This window comes from Capsicum annuum, chromosome 5 (assembly GCF_002878395.1).
Source record: "Capsicum annuum cultivar UCD-10X-F1 chromosome 5, UCD10Xv1.1, whole genome shotgun sequence".
Lineage (NCBI taxonomy): Eukaryota > Viridiplantae > Streptophyta > Magnoliopsida > Solanales > Solanaceae > Capsicum > Capsicum annuum.
The window spans coordinates 171,947,438-171,973,069 of record NC_061115.1 but is presented as its reverse complement, the minus strand read 5'-3'; the positions used below and the strand labels follow the sequence as shown (position 1 = coordinate 171,973,069).

The 25,632-nt window shown below is 29.4% G+C and overlaps 1 protein-coding gene and 1 long non-coding RNA gene across 2 annotated transcripts; both read right to left on the bottom strand.

Annotated features, from left to right (window-relative positions):
* Positions 1-793: 793 nt before the first annotated feature.
* Positions 794-1,292, bottom strand: LOC107871940. The gene is made up of 2 exons (XM_016718783.2): positions 1,287-1,292; positions 794-1,189 (listed from the first exon to the last, which is right to left on the bottom strand). The coding sequence occupies exons 1-2, from the start codon at positions 1,290-1,292 to the stop codon at positions 794-796; spliced, it is 402 nt and encodes a 133-aa protein (XP_016574269.2).
* A 20,487-nt stretch (positions 1,293-21,779) lies between these two features.
* Positions 21,780-24,215, bottom strand: LOC107872538. The gene is made up of 3 exons (XR_001674901.2): positions 23,523-24,215; positions 22,484-23,030; positions 21,780-22,339 (listed from the first exon to the last, which is right to left on the bottom strand). It is a non-coding gene; the product is annotated as an uncharacterized LOC107872538 (long non-coding RNA).
* Between the last annotated feature and the right edge of the window lie 1,417 nt (positions 24,216-25,632).

The window sequence follows — 25,632 nt, the reverse complement described above, 5'->3', positions numbered from 1 at the left end:
ATTGTAATGATACAAATGAATTTTTGATCGATATTGAGTTTGCCATTTATTTTTTTTAAGACGTGTATAAACAAAAATAAAAATATACTGACATTGCATTTGAACACATTATATTTTTACTATAATGTACATTTTCTTATAAGTTAAAAATACACTGCAATAATAATTAATACGTTAAATATCTGTAACACATAACATAATACATGTTGTCACACTTTTTTTTTCTTAAATAAAATTTACAAATGGAGTTCACAACATTCACTTTTACAAAGTATGACACTATTTCATACAATGATACAAATGTATAATCTAATATTATACATTCGTAACTGAACAAAATATACTTTAGATAAACGTATAACGTGTAATCATTAATAGTCCTTAAAATGACATTTTTTCCTGTATAACATAATACACCAACACAAAGTATAACGCTACATCATACATTTCTTACACAGTAACTACTAACGTATAACAGTTCATATAGCTTATGTTTCAACATTTTTTTAAGTGAATGTTATATTTTTTAGGTTACATAATACACATACCAATCAGTTGTAACTTACATTAATATGGTTACGAAATATGATAAATGAAAAATTACACAAACTGTTCTTATACTATTAAATATTAATTGAACAAGTGAAACTCAAATAGCAACCAAAAATCTTAATATTAGTTGTTCCAGCATTCCAACAAAATCTAATTAAAATATTTATACAACTAAAACCAATCAACTTCATCATAGTTTCTTTTGAAAGAAACCACAAGTCCTACGGTTGTGACCGGCTCGTTAGCATTTACCGCAGCGGTTCAAATTTAAAGACAGTGATTCACTTGATTTCAAATGCCTTTCTTTTTTTGGTCTACCAGGAGGTCTTCGATATTTAGGTGACAAAACTTCTTCATCATCAACAAAACCTGGAACATTCCAATCCTTCTTGTCTAGCATTGAAACTATCGGGAGTTCATATGTCTTTACTATGGTTTGTGGCCTGTACAATTCAGAGCAATAACGGCCATAATCCTTTACATCCACATTTTTACTTTTTAATACGGCAATTCCATGTGGACAAGGTATTTCATCAATTTGATACCGGCCACAATTGCACGTGCCACGCTCAATATCTACAATGTACCTCTGTCCCGAATCATAAACATAATAAAGATAACTTCCTGCTGACTTAACCTATTACCAAAAAGCATAATATATTTCAGATGTAAAAATATTAATATACAATCAATGTAAAATAAAGTTGGTGTTCCATAATTATTCTAATACATACCGTCATCCGCAAAGCTTTAACACTATTATGAGTTAGTATTTCTTAAAATCTTGTACCAAGAGTTGTATTGGTGTAAAATGCAATTTCGTTGTTCTTACAATTCCATACAACAAATAAGATTCTAACTTCTTCTAGAAAACCTAGAATAGGAAGTTTTCTAGCCTCAACCAAACAACCATTAATACATTCGGCTATATTTGAAGTCATCATTCTACCTCTACTCATAAGAGAGTAACACCGAGCCCATTTTTCATACCCAGCTTTCTCTAGATATTCCTTAACTCTTTGATCAACCTTAGCAACCTTTGACATAATATATTCAAAATCTTCTTTTTTATAAGATTTAGCCATGGAATAATATAGGTCACTAAGTCTATCTTTTCTTTTCCTAAAATGGGTGAAAATATTTTTTCATAAATGCCAAATACAAGCTAGACGAGGGACATTAGGATAAACAATGCTTACACCTTTTATGATACTTTTATTTCTGTCTGAAACAACACACATGCTGCCTCTTTCACCAAATGCCTCTCTAAACTGTTGAAAAACCAAATTTACGTGTTGTCATTCTTCGAATCAACAACACCGTAAGCTAATGACAGAGTAGAACCTACAAATAAATTAAACAAGACAATCATTATAAAAAAAAGTCAACTATAAAGGTACTAATTTTAGCATCTTTATGAATTATTATAAATAAAACATCAATGTATAAGCTAATATATAGTAAATAACAAAAAAAAAATGAGTACCAAAAAACATGAACGTACAGTACCTGCACCATCTAATGTGCTTGCCGATACAAATGTTCCTTCATATGGACCGCTTAAATGTACCCCGTCAATAACTACAACAGGTCTACAAAATTCAAAAACCCTTATCATCGGATGCAATGCAATAAACAAGTATTTAAACCCGTTATCTACTGCTTTATGCATCCGAATGTGCGATTGCGGATACACTTGGTTCAGCATATAGATATAACGGAGCATTTTTCTATATCCCTCTGCTAGTCTACCTCTAAACATCGCAATCGCCTTCTCTTTTGCGCGCCATGCTTTCATGTAGTTAATGTCGACTCCGTAAAAAACCTTCATCTCTTCGATAATGTCCGCGGGGGTGTGTATTCTTTTGTGATTGATTAATTTCGGAGCTATAAATTCACTCACAAAATTAGTTGTCGCAACCATATTATTTAGCACTCGATCGCTAAGACTGCAACTATGCTCTGAAATAAATATTTTAATCACAAACAATTTCGATTCATTCATACAAGATGCCTTCATGACCCACTTGCAATCTTCGTTACGAAAAATCAATACATAGCTGGATCAAAATATAAAAACTTAGTCATTGTATTAAATAAAAGTATTAAACTTGAAAATAGAAAGAAAAAAAAATTATTTCTTAAACTGCCCCAATTATATTATACATATCTCTGAATATATAATCAACATTATACATACGTCTTTTAACTAAAAAAAATAATTCATAAAACAATATAAATTTCAGAATGTCTTTATTCATATTATCATTACATAGCTGCATCAACAAATAAAAACTTAATCAATGTATAAAACAAAACTATTAAAAATTAAAATAGTAAGAACAAAAAAGAAATACTTTCACTATACCGATTATATTATACATATCTCTGAATGTATAATTAACATTATACATTCGAATTTTAACTTAATAAACCATTAATAAAACACAAAAGACTTCAGAATCTCTTAAAACAATGTATCATACATTTCTTTGACTAGCACAATTTAATTATACATTACCAAACACATATAATAACACATTATACATTTGTATATTAACATTAAACATCAATAGTTCACAAAACTATACAACATAAACTTCTTAAAAAAAATTCATATGTTATACGATCAGAAAATAAAATTGATAATCTTATATCATACCTTTTTTTGTCGGATCGTTTCACCTTTATGTTGAATCCATTGGCTATTACAAGTCTTGCCATTACTGAAATAAGAGTTTCCTTATCCTTGTATATCTGGCTCACCATTATTTCAGTGTTCTTGCAATCAGTAATGAAGTTTTTCACTTCAATTTCAGGCACATATATAGCATACTGATTATCCGTTTCATCAACTGCTAACGCAACCGAATCATATTCACTACCCTCAATACACATTACAACACCAGTTGCTTTATCAAACTCTATTTCACTATTGGCTTTATCGCAAGTTGAAATACAAAGCGTAAAATTAACCAAACCAGTAAGTTGTTTCTTTAACTCAACGTAAACCCTCACTCCATTATCGTTTCTTATGATAATTGGAGAAGAGTTTCCTTCAACCACATATTTTACTATAATTTCTTTACGTACTTCGTCTATATCCAACTCTATGGCAATCGTACAAACCAATTTCAAGAAAGTAATACTTTCCGAAATAATTATTGCGTCACTTTTGTATGACTTATAACTAATTTCTGACTCCCAACTTTCAGAATGCCACAACAATATTGGGACATTCATGTTGCTTTCTGAAGTATTTAAGAACGTATGTAGAAGAATTTTGTTGCTTTTTTCGGATTTTTTAGAAGAAATTTGTTGCAGCAATAGAGCTTTTTTACTTTTCAAATCTTGAATCAAATATTACAGAAAATAAAAATTGACTTATTAGATTTTTTTTTTGAAATTCAAATTTCAGTTACTAGTTTTATCCATAAATGAGTTAATGTTAGCTAATTATTACTGTTAATTAAGAAACAATAATATAATTACTGATTTCAGTTACCTTAAATTTAGGAATAGCTGTTTCATCATACATTCGATCAATGTATAATATTTGACCGAATGTATGAGTATATTTACCAAAATTCGGGAGAGAAAAAATAAGAGGGGATTTTGTGTAATTACTTTCTTAAACTAGGAGATTTATGTTGTTTACACATTATATTTTGCCATGATTTTTTACTTATTTCTTTTTTGATCTGCTTTAATATGTTTTTACTTGAGTGGAGTATCTATTTTAAATATCTGTACCTTCTAAAGTATGCATATACTCTATTTTCCTCAAAGTCCGCGACATAAGCTCTATGAATCAGGTGACTGATATTATGACTAAAAGTATTGCTACATGTTGATTTCTACTTCTCAGGGACAAGCTTGTTATGGCTGTACCACCGCTGCACTTGTGGGTCTCTGTAGGGATAAAGAAATTGCCTTAGAAATAATGATCCTAAGAAATTGCTAAGAGATAATGATCCTGCTGAAATTTTAAAATTCAAAATGTATAGTCTTTGCCGTTGTTGTAATCCTAGCTTAAACTCATACTAGAATTCTACATGGTCTCTTTATACAGCAGCAACTTTTTCTATTATATACAATATGTGTAAGGTGTACTACTAGTTTATCTTTTGTGCTACTACCAAACCTTTACTTATATATATTAGTAGAAAAAATAAATACTATAATATAACATAATAATAATATATAATATATATATGCGTGTATAATATAATATAATAACTTTTTAATTTTCTATTTCTATTTTATACTCCTTATCTTATTACTATAATAATAATAATAATAATAATTATTATTATTATTATTATTATTTATTTTTTTACTATTACTATTATTATTATTACTATTACGTTATTACTATTACCAAGGGTATTTCGGTAATTTTAGTCACTTCAACCTTCACTTATATATAGTACTCCCTCCGTTTCATATTAGTTGGTCCCTTTGAACTTGGCACACCCATTAAGAAAATATTAACTAGGGGGTTTATTTTACCAAATTAGCCTTATTAATTATGTTTTGAAAATATAAATTTGAGTTTGTTTAGTCAGTTAATGTTAAAGGTAATATTGCAAGAGTAGAATAAAATTCTCTTGATTTCATCAAAGAGATAACTAAATTGAAACAAATATTTTTAGAAAGAGGGTCAACTAAAACGAAACGGAGGGAGTAGTAAATAAAGTATTCATATAGATATACATCAATTTTGAAATATTTATTGCACCATAAAATGACCGAAATACCTTTGATAGTCATTTAATAAGGAACAAAAAAATGTAACCATTTTATTGCACCATAAAAATGACGACAACTAATAAATATAATGAAAAAACAATATGCATGTGTAACCATTTTATTGCACCATAAAACTACCGAAATATCCTTGGGGTATAAAAATAAGTAATTTAATAAGAAATAAAAAGATATTTATAAGAAATTACTACTATGTATAATTCAATTATAAAGGTCTAAATAAAAATATTATTAAAATAAAACATGAGGACAAAACTAATAAATATAAGGAAAAAACAATATCCATGCCTAACCATTTTATTGCACCATAAAAATGAGGACAAAACTAATTAATATAAGAAAAAAGCAATATGCATGTGTAACCATTTTATTGCACCATAAAGTTATCGAAATACCTTTGATAATCATTTAATAAGGAACAAAAAGTTATTTATAAAAAAAATACTACCATGCATAATTCAATTACAAAGGTCTAAATAAAAATATTATCAATTCAACCTTCACTTATATAGAGTAGTAAATAAAATGATTACACATATATATTGCTTTTTACTACTATATATAAATGAAGGTTGGGGTGACTACCAAGGGTATTTCGATAATTTTAGTCACCTCAACCTTCTCTTTTATATAGTAGTAAATAAAAGGCTTAAGTCATCGACAGACACTTAAAGTTCTCTTGAAAATTCACTTAGACCTCTCAACTAAGGCATGTACCAATCAGGTCCCTAATCCATCCGAATTTTGATCCAATCAGGCCTTTTTTGCCTACATGACACACCACGCATTATACATTCGCTTAGGGCGCGTGATGAGGTATTTTTTGACTAAATCATGAATGAAAACGTGCCAAGTAGCACCGAGGGTCCCAAAAAATTATCAATACAATAATTTTTTTTTTAAAAAAGCCTCAACCATATAATTTTTTTTATAACTAGTAGGTAAGGTAGAGTATATGATCCATACATCAAACTAATATTTTCTCTCCATCTCATTAGCTCTTAATTGTAGATCTTATTCAACAACAAAAATATGTGCAGTAATAATTTAGAAAAGGGGATTTTTCTTTTTGCTATATCTGTCTACTCTTGTTCAACAGGGAGTTCACTTTTTTTTAAAAAGAGAAGTAATGATGAAAACAAGTGTTTTTAATCATTAAATTAGAACCAAATCATGTGCTCCAAAAATATAGGCAACCACGAACTTACGTGATTACTAGTAATATATGTAGTGTCTGATTAATGGAATACTAAAGATGTTATTACCCACTTGAAATCCAAACAACCCCCACCCCACATAGTCAACTAGAAGACCTTTGAATAATTTAATTTCTTCATCACTCCCTTTTTTGACTGACATGACAATGCATTTTTGAAGTGAAGACGCCGGGGGAAGGGGGTTGATGACGACGACTGTGTGTGAAGACGTCGAGGGAGGGGGGATGAAGAAGTCGATGACTGGGTGGGTGGGGGTTAAGAAGACGATGACCGGGTGGGTGGGGTGTTTTTATTTTTTATTTTTTATTTTTAAATTAAGAAATTATTATTAAGTAGATAAAATAGAAAAATGGACAATTTTCTTTTTTTGCCATGTGTTTTTTTTTAATTGGTTAATTTTGCCACGTCAGACGAGTGTGTTACACACACTTTATATCTTTTGCTGATTAGGCAAAGAAAGCTTGGTTGGATCAAAATTCGGGTGGGTTAGGGGTCTGATATGTTCAGGCCTTAGTTGAGGGGTCTAGGTGAATTTTTGGGACAACTTAAAGTGTCTGTCGATGACTTAAGCCTAAAAAAATGGTTACACATGCATACAATTTTTTTTCTTATATTTATTAGTTTTATCCTCATTTTTATGATGCAATAAAATGGTTACACATGCATATTACTTTTTTCTTATATTTATTAGTTTTGTCCTCATGATTTATTTTTTTGCGGATACTTACTATTACTACTATTACTACAACAACAACAACAACTACTACTACTACTACTATTATTATTATTATTATTATTATTATTATTATTATTATTATTATTCATTTTTTTACTATTACTATTACAATAAAATGGTTACACATGCGTATAGACATACATCGATTTTGAAATGTTTATTGCACCATAAAATTATCGAAAACCCTTTGTAGTCATTTAATAAGGAACAAAAAGATATTTATACAAAATTACTACCATGTATAATTCAATTACAAAGGTCTAAATTAAAATATTATTAAAATAATACATGAGCACAAAACTAATAAATATAAGAAAAAAATAATATGCATGTGTAACCATTTTATTGCACCATAAAAATGACGATAAACCAATAAATATAAGGAGAAAGCAATATGCATGTGTAACCATTTTATTGCACCATAAAATTATCGAAATATCCTTCAGGTATAAAAAATAAGTAATTTAATAAGGAACAAAAAAATATTTATAAAAAATTACTACCATGTATAAGTCAATTACAAAAGTTTAAATAAAAATATTATTAAAATAATAAATAAGGATAAAACTAATAAATATAAGAAAAAAATAATGTGCATGTGTAACCATTTTATTGCACCAGAAAAATAAGGATAAAACTAATAAATTACTATTACTACACATGCATATGGTTTTTTTCTTATATTTATTAATTTTATCCTCATTTTTATGGTGTAATAAAATGGTTACACATACATATTGCTTTTTTCTTATATTTATTAGTTTTGTCCTCGTATATTATTTTAAATAATATTTTTATTTAGACCATTGTAATTGAATTATATATAATGATATTTTTTTATAAATATCTTTTTGTTCCTTATTAAATGACTGCATTGAATGTATATATTATGTTAACATCGGTTCATTGTACTACATTTTTTTTCTTTTACTTCTATACTAAACAATTAAAACAAGTAGGAAATAATCTTCCCCACACCAACATGAGTTGTGGTGCAGTGGATGAGGCTGCTCCACCCTTAACCAGAGGTCGAGGATTCGACCCTGGATATGAAAAAAACTTTGTTGGGAGCGCTGCCACCTTAATGAGCCCTGCAATGCGCGATCCGAATTAGTCGGAGTTTCAATGCGGGCACCGAACACCGGATGAGAAACCAAAAAAAAAATATCTTCCCGACAGTTGGATCTCTTTTGCACATTAGTGTTGCCAAAATGCATGTGACTTCATAGGCACGATATCTAGTACTTATATATATAGAGGTTCTAATCCTCTAATTGTAATTAATTATTAGTCAATATACTTGGTCTCTTCATAGCAACAACTTTACTTATATATAGAGAGATTCTAATCCTTTAATTGTAATTAATTATTAGTCAATATATCCGGGATTAAATCCTTTCAAAGACTACTCAGCAATAGGGACAATCTATGCCAAAAAAAAAAAACCTCTAAGGTCTAAAACACTTACTTGCCCAACCCGTTCAAATTTTATTGGGTCATTGACCCACTTATAAGGGAAAAAGACAAAAAATAGCACTAAATGCAAAATATTGCCACTGAATTGGCCGAAATTTGATTTCCATTTTTTGGCCACCGAATTCGTCGGCACGGACATTAATTTCTTACTTTCTTGCTATTACTTTTGTTTTGTTGTCTTTTCTTTTATTTTTATTGCAATTTTTTTACAATAAAAAATCACTGCTCCTCTTCTTCACTGTTTTTCTTTTTCTTTTTCTTTTTATTTTTTCGAAACTCCCTTTTATTTTTTTATTTAAAAAAAAACTTCTTCTTCTCTTTTTTTTTTTTTTTTAAAATCACATATTAAAAAAATAACTTTTAAAATATAATTAAAAAAAGAATGTATAAGTGTAGATTGCAAATATATGTAACTTCAAAATCATATGCAGATACAAATTGTATACAATAATATGCAATTTCTATATACATTTTATACATATACATATTCTATATAATAATGTTGCAGTTTCTATACAATTATATAATTTTATACAATTATACAGTTTTGAAACAGTGAGAATATACTGGGTTGTTGTTGTTGTATACAGTTTTGAAACACATTTCATACAATACTTATAAGATTTTTTTACACATTCTATACAATAATTATATAATTTTTATACACATTCTATATGATCTTTGGCTATAATTATTATTTGAATATGTATTTTATACAATAACTATACAGTATCTATACACATTCTATACATTTGTATTTTATACAATGATTATATAATTTTTATACATATTCTATAAATACATATTTCATACAACAACTATACTGTTTCTATAGACATTCTATATATATTTTTTTTTTATATTTTATACATATACATATTTGATATAACTATACAATTTCTATACATATATCATATATAGATATATATTCTATACAATAATTATATTATTTTTATATAATCATATTTAATTAGTGTTTTTAAATAACCAAAAAACAAAAGAAAAGCAGTCTTTTTTTTTAGTTAAAAAGTTTGCAACAAAATAAAAAAAAAACTGAAATATTTTTTTTAAAAGAAAAGGGCCAAATGAAAAATAACTGGAAAAGGCCAATATGGCCCAATGACCATTGAATGTCATTATTTTATACGACTGATACATAGGCTAATAATATTTTTAAAATTACAAAACACAACTTATGTTTTCATAATTACAAAAAATCCCAACTCCTTAAACTTATTACAAAATTTCATTTTTTACGTTTCTCTTTCTAAAAGCAAATATACATAAAGAGGTGGATATCTTTCATCATTTTCTTTTCCTTAAAACACAACTTCAATCAAGCACCGGTTACCATTTTGAATACAACCGTACTTGACTCCAACTGATAGCATTCAATTTTATCTTAATCTCCTTTTATCATTCTGATTTTTAAGTTTTGAGGTTAGTAATATTTTTTCGTCATTTACTTAACCGAATTTTGGGGATTTTTGAATGAACAAATTATTGCATGTTCTTATTAAGTAAAATTGGGTTTCAACTTTACTAAAATTTTGTTGTTATATTATTATTGTCCCTTTTTTATTTCAAAATCGTCCATTTGAAGTACGAAATTAACAACTTAGTACTTTGTAAATGGAGGATTCTCCTTCTTTTAGCTTAGAATTAACTCAGTTAGAGACAAATCCGATAGTTGAATTTGTTTTTGGCGTTTTTAATTACAAGGAACCTAACTTTGATGAAAATAGATCTAAAATCGTAACGACCCCAACAAGATGAAAAAGATTAAAAAAGCTGCTTTTGAAAAGTCGAAAAAACAATTGGAGAATCATCAAGAAAATTAAAAAAAGATGATATTACACGTCCACGTCTTCCTAAGGTATATATAATTTTTTCGTTTTTGTATATATTGGGTATATAAATTTGTGGTGAGGTTTTTGTTTGAACTACAGTGATCTATATGATTAATATACATAACTGAATAATGGGTATTTGTACATTAGTAAGTATGTATGTGTTGCACATACATCACTCAGTATATATATATAAGCTAGATTTGCCATTATGTTTTGTTATGTTAGTTTGATGTACTGAACATGCCATGTGTATATGAATAACATATACATAAACTTCACTATGTTGTTAAACTACTACTGTGATGTGTAGTTCACATACATCATATTTGCTTTGTATATGTGTTTATTTTTTATAGGGGCAGCTGAGGCAATGGACATCAGCTATGCATATGTTTAACATATAATCACTTGTGATATGTTGTTTGTTGTGTTATTGAATTAGTAGTTCTCACACTTCAATTTTTATGTATATGTTGTTAATATACATAAATTTAGTATATGTATTGACAGCATATGCTCACATATGATGTGTTATTTTATTCTCAATAGGGTATGAAATATAGGATAAAAAAAAGTCCCTGCGCATTCGTTGCATTCCAATAGTTATTGAAATAAAAAATTTGGAGAAGAAATAAATAATTATCTTGGTGAAAAGTTCTAAATCTGTTTTGACAAATAATTTTTGATTCATTCCTAGACATGCTGCAGTGAAATTATCAGGGTCAAATATCCAAATGCTTACTTATGCTTGAGATAGAGCAAGACAACCCAGAGGAAATTCACTTTTACGTGCAGGGAATCATACTTAAGTTTTCTATTATTTAGTATACCATTATATCCGGTCTAAAATGTTCAAGGAGCATTGAGGAACACCTCTTTTTCAATTCATCAAATTCGTATTAATGGCGAAGTATTTTTCAGGATCAAAAAGTTCTGTCAAAAGGACTCTTTTTATACATCGATTCAAGTTGAGAAACTTTGATAATAATTTTGATGCTTTGAATGTGTCAATAATTTACTTCATTCACACCTTTCTATATTCAAAAGTATGTGATACTACCATTAGCAGATCGAATTTTGTGATGGTTGAGAATGGTAGTTATGAACAATTTCCATGGGGGAAGAGTTTATTTGAAAAGCTTATTGCAACGTGGAGATAAATTTTTTTGATTGAGAAACAGTTATACTCGATGGGAGGAATACCTCATGTTTTGAATGTTTGAATGTATGAATCCTGTTCTGAGGTAGACAGTACGATAGCTGAGCGGATGAGAAATGTAATTCCATGAATTTTCAACTGAACGGTGGTTGGAATAAAAGTAAAGTACGAGAAGTTTATGGGTGGTATGTTCAACAAGATAAGTATGATGTATATTATTTCGATCTTAGTTTTATATTTCAATGTGCTGACTTTAACAAAGTGTTAATGTTGATATTATTTATTGTTTAACAGTTTGTATACAACAATGTACGGCCAACTCATGAAAAAGTGCAAAGCCTTAATTTACAAATGATAAGGGATTTGAATTAAACGACGCTGAATCTGAATTTTCACCAAAAACTGTTGCCTATCGTTCTGGTAAAAGACCTACTGTTGACATAGATTTACAATGGGACCTCGATATACAAGGTTTTGAGGATTTTAGTATAGTCCCACCTACAGAAATTCTCAAGAAGGAAGGGTTGATTATTGATGCTTCAGCATAGCAACCTACTAAGAGGCGTAGGACAGTCTGTTTTGATGCCGCAACTATCGAGAAGCAAGTTTGTTAGAAAACATCATCTTTTATTTCAACAAGAACTGTGCCAACTGAAAAAATACCATTTTCTGATTCAGAGCGTGTTCATGCCGCAAAGACAACTCCATCATCATCCAACAAGTCAATTTGTCAGGACAATTCTGATGAAAAGTGGGATGAGATAAAATTAGTTTTGCAGTCTTATGTAAGTTTATTCATAAGGTGAACACTATAAAATATTTTTATAAAACAGTAACATGTTTACTGTATTTGATATGCAGGTTGACACAAAATTCAACTTTCTTCATGATCTAATAGTCAAACAACATGAAGACTCAAATGAAAAAATGAATAAACAATATGCCGAACTCATTCAAATGTTGAAACACAACATCTAAAAAAATGAAAAGGTAAACTAAATTTGATTTACGTTATATAATTCATGAATTTATATTTCTTTTTGATTCGTTTTTGTGTATTTATATATATATTTTGAATTAAAATTATATTATGTATTTTTAATGTTTTTTATGCATGTTTTATAATATACATAAATGTGTACATTATGTTATATAATATACATACAAGCTGTTATGTATATTAACTATTTATCATGAAAATAATAGTTATATTGACATAGTAGCAAAGAATTATTTTATGTATATTAGTTCACATACATAATTATTCTATGTATATTACAATACATAAAGTCAATGAGATATGTATGTTGTAACATATACACATAACACTGCTATGTATATTTAAAACATTTACATGAAATTTTTAATTTCATATTAAAAAAACAACAATCTTATTTGTTGAATGACATCAATGTTTTTGTTATTAAGTACAAATTGAAATCATATTAATGTTAATTCAGCCCATTAGCTTAGTTCAAATTGATGTTTTCAAATTTAGTCTTACATATCTTCTATAACAAAATCAAAAGAATCATGATTTGAAAGGTTCAACTATCAGAGATGAACCATCACAAGATCAAGTTGATGAGATGGATATCATGTCAAATGTTGAAGATATAGAAAAAAGGGTAATTATTTTTAAGTACACATTTTTCTTATCATAGATTGATGTTATCTAAGTTTTTCTTAACCATATACTACACTAATTGTAGCAGCATTAGGAAGTTGGAGATTTCACAATAGGAAATGTACAATCTAAAGATTATGTTGAAGATATTGCTATCGTCACAACCTTGAAAGAAAAAGAAAAAAAGGTATTTTCCCATAAATAATAGTTATACATATTTTGTTACATATATGAATTTTTCTTTCATTCTTTGATGTTATGATATTCTTTCAGCTGAGAATATCAAATTGAATATTGTTTCTGTCAGTTTGATTAGAAATACAATTTATATGTGTTATGTTATATGTATATTATTATAATATACATAAGCTGCACATCAAAATTTTGAAGGATTTAATAAACAATGCAATTCTCATTTTTAATTCGTAGGTTGTCGGCAACACTGATAAATCAATAGGCATAGAGTATAGTGATGATACAATGGAGGATGCTTATTTTGATTAGAACCGCAGTCCTATACAAGAACAATCTGAGGTTAAACATCAAATATATTAATATTTACATTTAAAATAATGAACTAACATAGTTATGTATATGTTTTTTGTTATCTATAAAAGCAGGTTGAAAGATGTAGTAAGGATATTGAAACTATCTGAATGCTCTTGTTGAATCTCTGGTAAATCAGAAATCTGTTAATTCCAATATTGAAACATCTAGTACCGTGCATATCTGTAAAGATCACAAGGTAAATATTCAAAGTCATTTTTTTTCATATATAGGTCAAATATATTAAAAATATCATGTTTTAATGCTTACAATTAAAATGATAAAATGACTTACTTTTTTGACTGTTTTATGTTACCTCTTTAAGGATATTGAAGGAGTTAGTGCTGAAATTGGAACTGCCATGTTAGAAGTTCTTGTTGAAGCTGTAGAAAATCAGATACTCTATAATGTTAATGTTGAAACATATAGTACCGTGCATAACCATAAAGATCAACGGATAAATTTATAAAGTCATTTTTTTAAATTACATGTCTAATTTGACACACGTGACACTACTTTTACTAACTTGTTAAATCAAAACTGACACTACATACGTAATATTTACTATTACGATGATTACTCGAGTGCAATTTCTGAATCTGCTCAAAGAGAGATAGATGCCATATTGAAAGGTCTTCCAGCATCGGTGGAGGATCTACCTCTAGCAGTCGTTCCACCATCAGAAGAAATCGTGAACCAACAACACATATCTGATAGTCAACTTCCTTCAGATTTACCTTATGCAGTTGTTGCTGTCTATCAAGCTTCCAAAACCTCGAGAAAGAGAACCAAGATTAAATTCAAAGTTTTCAAGTCACCATACTTGACAGAATATGCTTCTGGTTCAAAAGACATTGAGGATCAAAATAGAGATACAAAATAAAAATTCGTATTTGATAATTTCTTGATATCTGATGATATGCCACGAGGTGTAATTGAAGAGTACAAACAGTGAATTGAAGAAGGTTTATTGAAGTTTTATGCTAAAATGTAAGTTTTTATCATTATTAAATTAAAATTATTTTGTCAATTAGTGTACTAATTTTTTTCCTACTAACAAAATTTATTTTTTAATAGAAAAATAAATGATGAATACTACAAAGCAAGATCCTCTTCTCTTGGAGTTCAAGATATCGATTTTGTTGTTGCTCATGCATGATCAAAAAATTGATTTTACTTGATGTCTTAAAAGAATGCATGTTGGAACAATGAGGTATTTAGACTTTTAAATTTTATAAGCTTTCATATTTAATTGATTTTGTAGTGTATGTGAATTACCAGAGTGTATATAGCTGCCTATCAGAGAAAGTTTATGCATGCCTTCAGTTCACTATTATCTAAATATATACCCAATTGCAAATTACAATACCTGTTTGTATTTGCTATATGTCAACCTTATTCTATGTATATGCTTGCTAGTTGTCATGCGTGTTTAAATACTAATGTTTTGCTACATATGTATATTAGTGCATGTTATGCCTATGAAATTCAAATTTATAGATACTAAATCCCAGTGTTACGTATATTTACATTAACAGTTATATTTTTTTGTACTCATATAACTTATTAAAAACATATAAATATGTTAAAAGTTTGCCAGTGTTAAAGGTGCAATTTTTTTATTAAACTCCTACATGTCAGCATATTATATGTATATGCGTGCTTATTGAGATGTATGTCCAAATTAGTTTTCCTAACTTGTATATCCTGTATATCATCTATGATATAATTGCACTTCTTTGTTTTTCAAATTTTTAACATATTGATGTGGTATTTTATCACTTGTGAAAGAAATTCAAATTAAGGGAAGATCAAGAATACAGATTCACAATCACTGACTGTTTTTTCAAAAACTACACAACAAGATTATGCTCAGTCTATTATTGTGGCCCAAAATGAAGAGGCAATGACAAACATAATCAAGGGATATCGCATTTCATCTGGGTTACCATGACACCTAGATGACGAGGTGTATTTCTCCGTCAACTGCAATGAAAAATTTTACTGGGTTTTAGCTATTATGTCTCTAAAGGATAGACGCATACGCGTCTATGACTCGCTGTCCAATCTAAGAAATATGAAATCAATTAATGAGATTCACAAGTTGGCTGTGATGATGCCAACTTACCTCTCTGGCAGTGGATTTTTTTTGAAGAAACATCTCGTACAGATTGGGCTAATCTTGAAGCATATAGGGATAAGATGAGTCAAAAGACACAGTTTGTGAATCAAAATTCCTTTGAGATTGAGTATATTCAAGACATTATGCAACAAGAATGTGACAGTGTGTAAGTAAATTTCGATATTAATTTTTGTGAAATATTACTGTCTATGTTTTGTATGAAACAACGTATTTTTTTCTTTGCTTTTAATTACTACGGAAGAACATGTAAGATTTTTGTATACATGTCAGGAATTGTGGAGATTTTGTAGCGGGTTATGTAGAATACGAATGAATGTGCCTTCTGTTGGTTTTGAAGCAGAATATCATCGAATACGATACTCGTCACTACTTTAAAATTACGGTATTTGCAAAGCAAAGAAAGACTATCTTAATGAAAATGATGATCCTCCAAGATCGAGGACTAAAACTATATCAATTCATGATGAATGTGGAATAGTTAGCATTGAGTAGACTTATTGAAAAATATTGTAAAGACTTTTTCTTTCTGTGAATTTGTTAGGAACGATGAATGTTAAACATTATTAGATGTTTTGTATGACAGAATATAAAAATTTACTTTTATTTGATGAATATGGTGAAGCTTTTTTTTCATATGAATTTTGTTGTGAATGATGAATATTGAATGCATGATTGTATGACGAGGATAAAAAAGTACCTACATGATTATTGTGTCTTGTACATTACCTTTCAAACTTTGAATATAATCACATTTACACAAATATGTACTTTTTATTATGATCGGAAAGAATGATTAAAACTTAGTCATTTAAGAGAATATAATAGTTTTGTATGTTTACATATGCATAGTAGAGCATAAAACTTAGTAATGTATCTTGAAAAATAAACATAAAGGTACATGTAATCTATGTAATTTAGATTAAAAACACAGCTGAATCAAATTTTACATCTACAGTTTATGTATGTTAATTAATATACATACCTGTGTTATACTATATCAATAGATATCATTAAAATATATGTATATTAAATAATATATATTCCTGATTAAAGTCTATAATTATAGGCTAAGTATGTTAGATAACTTTTATATGTATATTAGATAGTATACACAGCTGATTAAAGTCTATAATTAAAAGTTAAGTATGCTAGATAAAAATATATGTATATTAAATAATATACATAGCTTATTAAAGACTAATATTATATGTTATGTACGTTAGTTAAAAATATATGTATATTAGATAATATACATACCTGATGAAAGACTACAATTAAAAGTTAAGTACGTTTGATAAAAATATATGTTTATTAAATAATATACATAGTTGATTAAAGTCTATAATTAAAGATTAAGTTTATATATTCTGCACCTATATATACATAAAAGTATGTGTATTTCAAATAATAGACATATATAAGTTAAAGACAATATTTAAAGGTTTTGTATGTTGGATAACATATATAATTATATTATATATTGGCACATATCATACCTAATACGTTTTACATATTTTGCACCTTATATACATATTCCTGATAAACATATTAACATCATTAACTCAAAACAATATAATATCTCTATATCTAACTGTTTACATATAATCTAATTTATAATAATATATAGTATTATAGGCTTATAAACCATCTCGTCAAGTACACTAAATGCCCTAATAAACAAGCATGAGGTCATTAAATTTTGTATAAAATAACACAAATCTCAGTTACAAATAGATGCATATATAGATGCTTAACTTTTTACAAATAAACATTCATAAAGTTATTATCTCAGTTAGTAAATACATAAAAAAAAATATAAATTAAATATCCCAGATAAACAACACAAAGGAGAAAAAATACATCAGAAAAACAGATAAACAGAAGAAAAATATTATTTATTTCAATGTTAAAGAAGCAAAGTAACGCTATTCAATGGAGTCATTATTAAAAAACACATAACAATAACCGAGTGATTAATTAGAAGATAGTTTATGGAAACAAAAACTTAGTTCTTCTTTGGAAAGAAATTGCAGGAACGTGTATTGTGCCCTTCATGTCCGCAACGTCCGCAATGATTTGTGCTTGATGAAAGTGTTCCGCTGAATTTTTTCTTCCTCCCTTTCATCGATTTTCCTGGAAGTCTTTTGTATATCGGGGGAAACACTTCTTCCTCATCTACATTATTAGAAACATCCCAGTCTTTCTTATCTGGCATTGAAACGATTGGAACTTCATATATCTTCGTCAAAGTTGCTGGTTTGTAGTATTCTGAACAATATGGACCAAGATCTTTTACATGTTTAGACTTAACACGGCAATGGCATGAGGATAAGGTATTTGATATACTTGGAACCTCCCACAGTTGCAACAACCACTTTCAAGGTCGACAATGTATCTTCGTCTAGATTCATAAACTGAGTATATGTAAGGTGAGGATGCCTTCACCTGAACAAAATAAAAAGTTCAAACATTAAACTTTCTATGGATTTTTTTTAAAAAGTTTAATATTGAATAAGATATATAATACATATAAATGCATAGTAAAAATTCAGAAAATTCTTACATACCGTTATCCTCAAAGCTTTCACACTATTGAGAGTTGAAATTTCATCAAATCTATGATCTAAAGTCGTACTTGTATATGAAGCAATCTGTAACGTTCTGATTTTCTATAACCGAAATGCTACACGGTGCTTATGATCCCGAAGAACCATAAGCTAACTCTTTTCTGGTACCTGTACTGAGCATTGCATAATATAATGAAATACATACGGAAAACTGGCGGAAACTTTCCATAAGGTTCAAAAACTTAACATACAACTGAATAATGTCTGTCAATATCAAAACTGAAACAACTGTTTGTATAACTAGTCTAAAAAACTCTACAGTCTGAAAGCCTCTGAACTGTTTGAATAAGGAGTTGATGGGACATGTCCCCAAAAAACTCCAACTACTGAAATAAACTGAATCTAATGTAATACTGAAATAAGAATCATCCTCAAATGATGAAGACTCACTGCTACGTCTACTACTACTGACTGAGTCTGGACTACTATGGGTGCTCTGGATCTCGCGCTTTTGAACTTATGGTATAAAACACCATAGCGCAAGAGAAAAGTATGCGTCAGTACTTTGAATGTACTGGTATGCTAGATGAGGTAAAACCAAATACAAGGGCTTATGTATGAACAATACTGACTAGACAATCTGAGTATGCTGAATGAGAATACATGCATGAATGCATAAGCTATCACTGAAATCATAGTAACACAGAATAATAACTTCTGAATACTAACTTACTAATGTCTGAGTCTAATAGTACTGATATCTGAGTTTACTGGCTCTGGGATACTGAAAAACTGAGTCTACTCATAATAATAATGATTGACTATAACTGATATTAGGCCTATCTAGTGGGTGACCTCTGATTCTACTGTGATAATAATGGTTTATATCTGAGATCAGGCCTATCTAGCGGGTGATCTCTTAATCTACTAATAATCATAATGATTGACTGAGTTTGAGATCAAGCCTATCTCGTGGGTGATCTCTGAATCTGGGGAACTGTCTAAGTTTCTCATCGAGCTGTGTGATCGTATCTGACGATCCTAAATCTGAAGAACTATTTGAGTTCTTAACTGAGACTAAATCTGAAGTTGAAACTATGGGAGTTCTCACTTAACCGACATGCTTTGATCTGAACAAGTGGGGTCCAACCTGTAACCCCAGCTGGAAGGGTGTCAGTACCATGCCACGGGTAAAGGCACTACTATGGTCAAGCCTCTCTAACGGGTGACCCTGAATAGGAAGTCAAGCCTAAGGCATCAGGTGACTCCTAGAAGGTAGTCAAACCTTAATCTAATGGGTGACTCCTGGTCCTACGCTATGTAGTTCTAGAGTTCAGGGACTAATTCTAAAGACTCTGCCTCTCTAACGGGGAAGTCGTCGTCCCTGCACTCGCTCGGTGCTAGTTCCTACTCCCAACTGAAAGACACTGAACTGATTCTTAATCCATATTAGACCGAGCTAAATTTGTTACTGATCATATTACTTGACTGATTTGACTGAGTTCACTTGATTTCGTTGTCTGACGGAACACTTCGAAATTCTACTTTCTGCCTGAATACTATTGAGTGCTGTAACTAACTGAGCTTTACTGAAATTTGAATTGAATTCTGAATACTACTGAGGTCCGAACTAGAGACGGAACTAAGTTAGAATGATACAGATACTGGATTGAACTAGTACTGAGATTACTAAATTTTCTTAAGTTCTGTAGCAGATTGAATTCTACTGATCATAGCACGACTGAGATTATCTTGACAAGCAACTAAGTTTTTGGGTATAAATACCCCCAGGACTCGATAACATAAATAAATAATATAGGACCACATTTGAATATCATGACAATGTACTTTCACTCACAACACAATCAATACAATATCTCGTCAATCACTTGAATGTCATAAATATGTAAATGTATAGGGTATGCATACTAATATCTCATAGTTGTTCAATAAGGACTACACATGGATAAGAATGCATGCAACTTATCATAATACATTCACTAAGGCATTTCAAGAAACGCTTGGCATGTACTAGTTATTGCATAATTGGGGATTTCATGCTTAGCATACTAAAAAGGCACTATTCTCTTTACTTAAGAATTCTATCAAACATATGGGGAGCATGCTTTGGTTATACCACAGATTCTATACTTAATTATCATGAATACGTCAATATCATGCAACTTGAAGGGGTTTTATCATGAATATCGCATAGTAGGAACAAAGCTTGGATCTTTAAAATCAAGTCATGAATTGAAACTCATCAACATGAACTTTAATTTCTATTCACAAAAGTCATGACAATCTCATAAATGTATAATCTTGAATTTAGAAAAGGATTTTTGAACTTCTTGGGAGAAAGGAACCCAAAAATCAACATCGGACATACCTCACAATCTTGAATCTTGAAACAGAATGACTTTTTTTGAAGGTTCTGGAATGGGAATCTTAATTCTTGATTACCTTGTGGAGAGTGTGATGGGGTCTTGAAGTTAATTGAGAAGAAAACTTAATTTTGTTCTTGGGAACAAAGAGGGTTAAGAGCTTCTGAAACTAAATCACCATAGCTAAGTACATATTTTTGGCATTTTATGTCGTGGGGGTAAGGTTTAGGGTGAGGGAAAAGACCAACATACCTCTACGAAATCACTTCCCAGTTGCTGAAATTTTCAGCTGATGACCAAGGCTGATAAGCCATCAGAGCTATGATAGCCCGTCAGCCCAGGTCATCACCTGGGAGCTGAAATTCATGGGTTTCTGTCTAAGTCTGACGACATGGGCTGATAAGCCGTCAGCTTATGTCGTCACTTAGTTGCCAGGCTTACATGCTGGAGTAAAATGGGTATAAATTTTTGTTACAATATCGGATTTGGGTGAAATTAGTATCGTTGGAAAGATAATTCAATTATCTATCTGTTGGTGGGTAATGAGATAAAAAATTCATAGTATAACGAGAGATATTCTCATTTAAAGTTGACTATACTAATATCCTTTCCAAGAATTTAATCGGTAAGGGATGTTTTGATTCGTCTAATAGATAGGATGTATTTGAGGCCTTAATATACATCAAACTTGATAATAAAACTACCAAACCACTAAAATTTATTTCTCATGAGCTTGAAGCATGGTTCTACTATCGGTTGGGAATTTCGGGGTATTACACAATCTCACTGTTTTTACAGTTCCAAGATCCAAATAACTTTTACACCTTTTCTAAGAATCCATATATTGGCAATTCCCGGTCCTCCACCAAACACCCATTTATATACTCAGCAATATTTGAAGTCATTATCCGACCATTTTTTATTGCTGAATGGCGCCTACTCCACTTTTTATATCTAGTTTCTTGTAGATATTTTTTCACTCTGGGATCAACTTTTTCAATCTTTCCCATTAGGTAGTCAAAATTATCTTTTCTATAAGCCTTAGATATTAAATAATGCAAATCACTAATACTTTCTTTGCTCTTCCGAAAGTAACCACAAATATTTTCTCAGAGATGTCAAATGCATGAAAGGTGTGGGATATTTCGATATACAATACTAATTGCTTTGATAATGCTTTCATTCCTATCAGAGATAACACATATATTATCTCGTTCTCCAAAAGCAGCTTTGAACTGGTTGAAAAACCATGACCATGAGCTGTCATTCTCCATATCCGCAACCCCGTACGCAAGCGGTAATATACATCCTAGGTTACATAAAAAATATATTAATAAAAGTCAACATAAATATTTGAAATATTAATAAATTAAAAAAAATCTTTTTTTATATAGTAATAATTTTTTATCAAAAAAAAAAAAACTAAAGAATTTAAAAAATGAAATATCCATACCTGCACCATCCAGTGTTCTTGCTGAGAGGAAAGTCCGTTGATATGGTCCACTTAAATGCGCACCATCAACAACTACAATGGGTCTCCAATCAAAACCCCTTATCATTGGATGCAACGTTATAAAAAGTTACATGAACCGATTATCCCATGACTTATGCATTGCAATGTGTGAATTGGGATACACATTATTCAATATATACACGTATCTTGGCATCTGCCTATAACCATCAGTCGACCACCCCTAAGCATCGCTATGACACCACTCCTTTGCACGCCATGCCTTCATATAGTTTACATCAACCCCATATACAACTTTTATTTCTTTCATTATGTCGGACGGGGTGTGCTTTATCTTATGGTTAACTAAATTAGGAGCCGTGAATTCACACACAAAAGTGGTAGTTGCCAAAATATTCTTCAGTACCATATCACGCAACTGTACGAATGTTCTGGGTTAAATCTCCTGATGATAAAAACATCTATTTTTTTGTAGCTAGATGCTTCCAGCGTCCACTTACAATCCTCGATGTAACATTGGAGGACATAACTGCAGTATTCATTAACATTCAATATTATAAGTATTTGTATTAATGTATATGTTTTTTAAGAATTTCATGTTACTAATCAGAACTACTTTAAAAAAACATATACAACATATACATACGAAGTGGTTATGCATACAAAAAATAATAATTTTGAAATTGTTTCTATGTAAAACATATACATACGAAGTCATATGTATATGTAACAACATAAACAAAACCTTACCTTCTGAAAAATCATTTTTACAATGCTCTGTTACTACGACACTACACTAACATATACAAATAATTTGCAAGATATGTTAATTGACAATCAATTACTTCAAGTAACAATACAATTGTAGAATCTAACCACACCAAATTCTAATCATAAAAAACATTAACATAACTAACAAACAGGACAACAATATATGCTTCACTAATTTTCTAATCCTAAAAACATAATCTATACAGCTTACATGGTAACTTTTTGAACAAATCAAAAGAAGATGTATTACCTTTTTTTGTCCGAAAGTTTAGCTCTGCAATTGAATTCATGTGTCACAATAAATTTCTCCATCACTAAAACTAGTGTCTTTTTATCCTTATACATCTATTTCACCTTCACATCAATACTCTTGCTATCACAGATCAAATTATTAACCTAGAACTCAGGAACATACAACGCATATTGATTATGCATCTCTATAACAGCGAGATCCATAGCATCTGATTCAACACCTTCTATGCAAACAACAACTCCTGTATTTCTATCAAACTGTATGTCATCTGAAGATTTATCAATCGTTGATATGCACAACGAGTACATAATAAAGGCTAGTTGAGCTTTTTTTAACTCGATATACAACCGAACTCCATTGTCATTACGGATATGAAAAGGTGATTCATTCCCGTCTACTACATAATGTACATCAATATTTTTTTGCACTTCATCAATGTTTAATTCGTCAGTGGTTGAGGAAATCAACCTCAAGTAACTTATCGATTCAGAATAACGATCCCTTTATTTTTATAATTTACATATTCTGTTTTGGTTCTCCATTGACCAGAGTGCCTTAAAAGAATAACAATATTCATCTTACAGAATTTCAATTGAAGTTTTTGTCTTCAGAGAGATAAAGAAATCAGTGTTTTGATTTTTTTCTGGGTGTGTGATTTTCGTATGATTTATTTTTAATGTATTTGATTAATTCAAAATTTGACATTCAGAAGCTGTTACATAAATTAAGGAAGCATTAATCCACTTAATTAATTAGTTGACTTAACAACATCCTTAAAGAAAGGGAATACGTTAGTTCCTTTTTTAATGGCAATAAAACTTTCACATATACATAAGAAGCTATGTATATACGTGTTTCTTATGTATGTGAAAATGGAGAGAGAGTAAACTAATTAATAAAAATGGGAGAGGATGTAATTAGTTCTAAAATGATTGGGAGTTGTGTTATTTATACTTATTATTTTGATTGGCCAACTCATGTCTTTTTCCCTAGTTATTAATTGATTGAAAAAATACATCATACTATCAAATGAACTTATCTTAAATAATTAAAATCTCAATCTTTTTAAATAATTATATAAATCTCTGATTTTACGTAAAAGTTTGAACACATCACTGAAGAATATGTTAATCCGTGTAAAATTAATGATGTATTCGTGTAAAATTAAGTAATGTATCCGCGTAAAATTAAGTGATGTTTTTTGAAAGAATAACATATCTGTATAAAATTAAGTGATGTGTCTGAAAGAATGTGATGTATCCGTGTAAAATTAAGTGATGTATTCAGAAGAATGTGACCTATTCATGAAAAATTAAGTGATGTATCCAATAAAAATATGATGTAGCCGTGTGGACTAAATCAGAAAATTTTAGCATTTTTTTAAAAAGGAATATATCGTAATTAGCTCCAAAGGAGTTGAGATTTATGAAACTTTACTTATTAATTCACTTTATTTTGACTTGTTAAATTGCAATTCAATTAAAAGGATAAACTATATAAATGACTTATAATGGGTGACTTTGTTTTTTTGTTCCCTATAAGAAAACTCTTAGAAAACTAGTCTACCTTCTTTTTTATATATAAAATATTTTCTTATTTGCCCTTTATATCTCGAATATTTCTAAAACAAGTCCATACTTATATCTTTTAACTTCTAGTTTATTTTATCTTTTTTATTTTACTTCTTTTCTCTTTTTTCTCTTTTTAGTTTTTCTCAACATTTATTTTTTTCTTTTCTCCTCTCAATTTCTATTTTTTTTTTTATTTTTTACTTTGATATTTTTTTCTTTTTAGTTTTTCTCAACCCTTATTTTTTTCCTCTCCGTCTCTCCACTTCTATTTTCGAGCTAAAAAAAATTCTCCTTTTTATTTTTCTTTGATTTTTATTTTTTCTTTTCTCTTTTTCTCTTTTTAAATTTTTCTCAGCCCTTTTTTTCTCATTTCTCAATCTTTATTTGTTTTCCTTTTATCCTCTCAACTTCTATATTTTTTTATTTTCTTTATTTTTATGTTTTCTTTTTAAATTTCTTTCTTTATTTTTTTCATAATTTTTAGTATTTTTTTGTTTTTTTATTCCTTCCAAACATTATGTTATGCCCCATGGGTA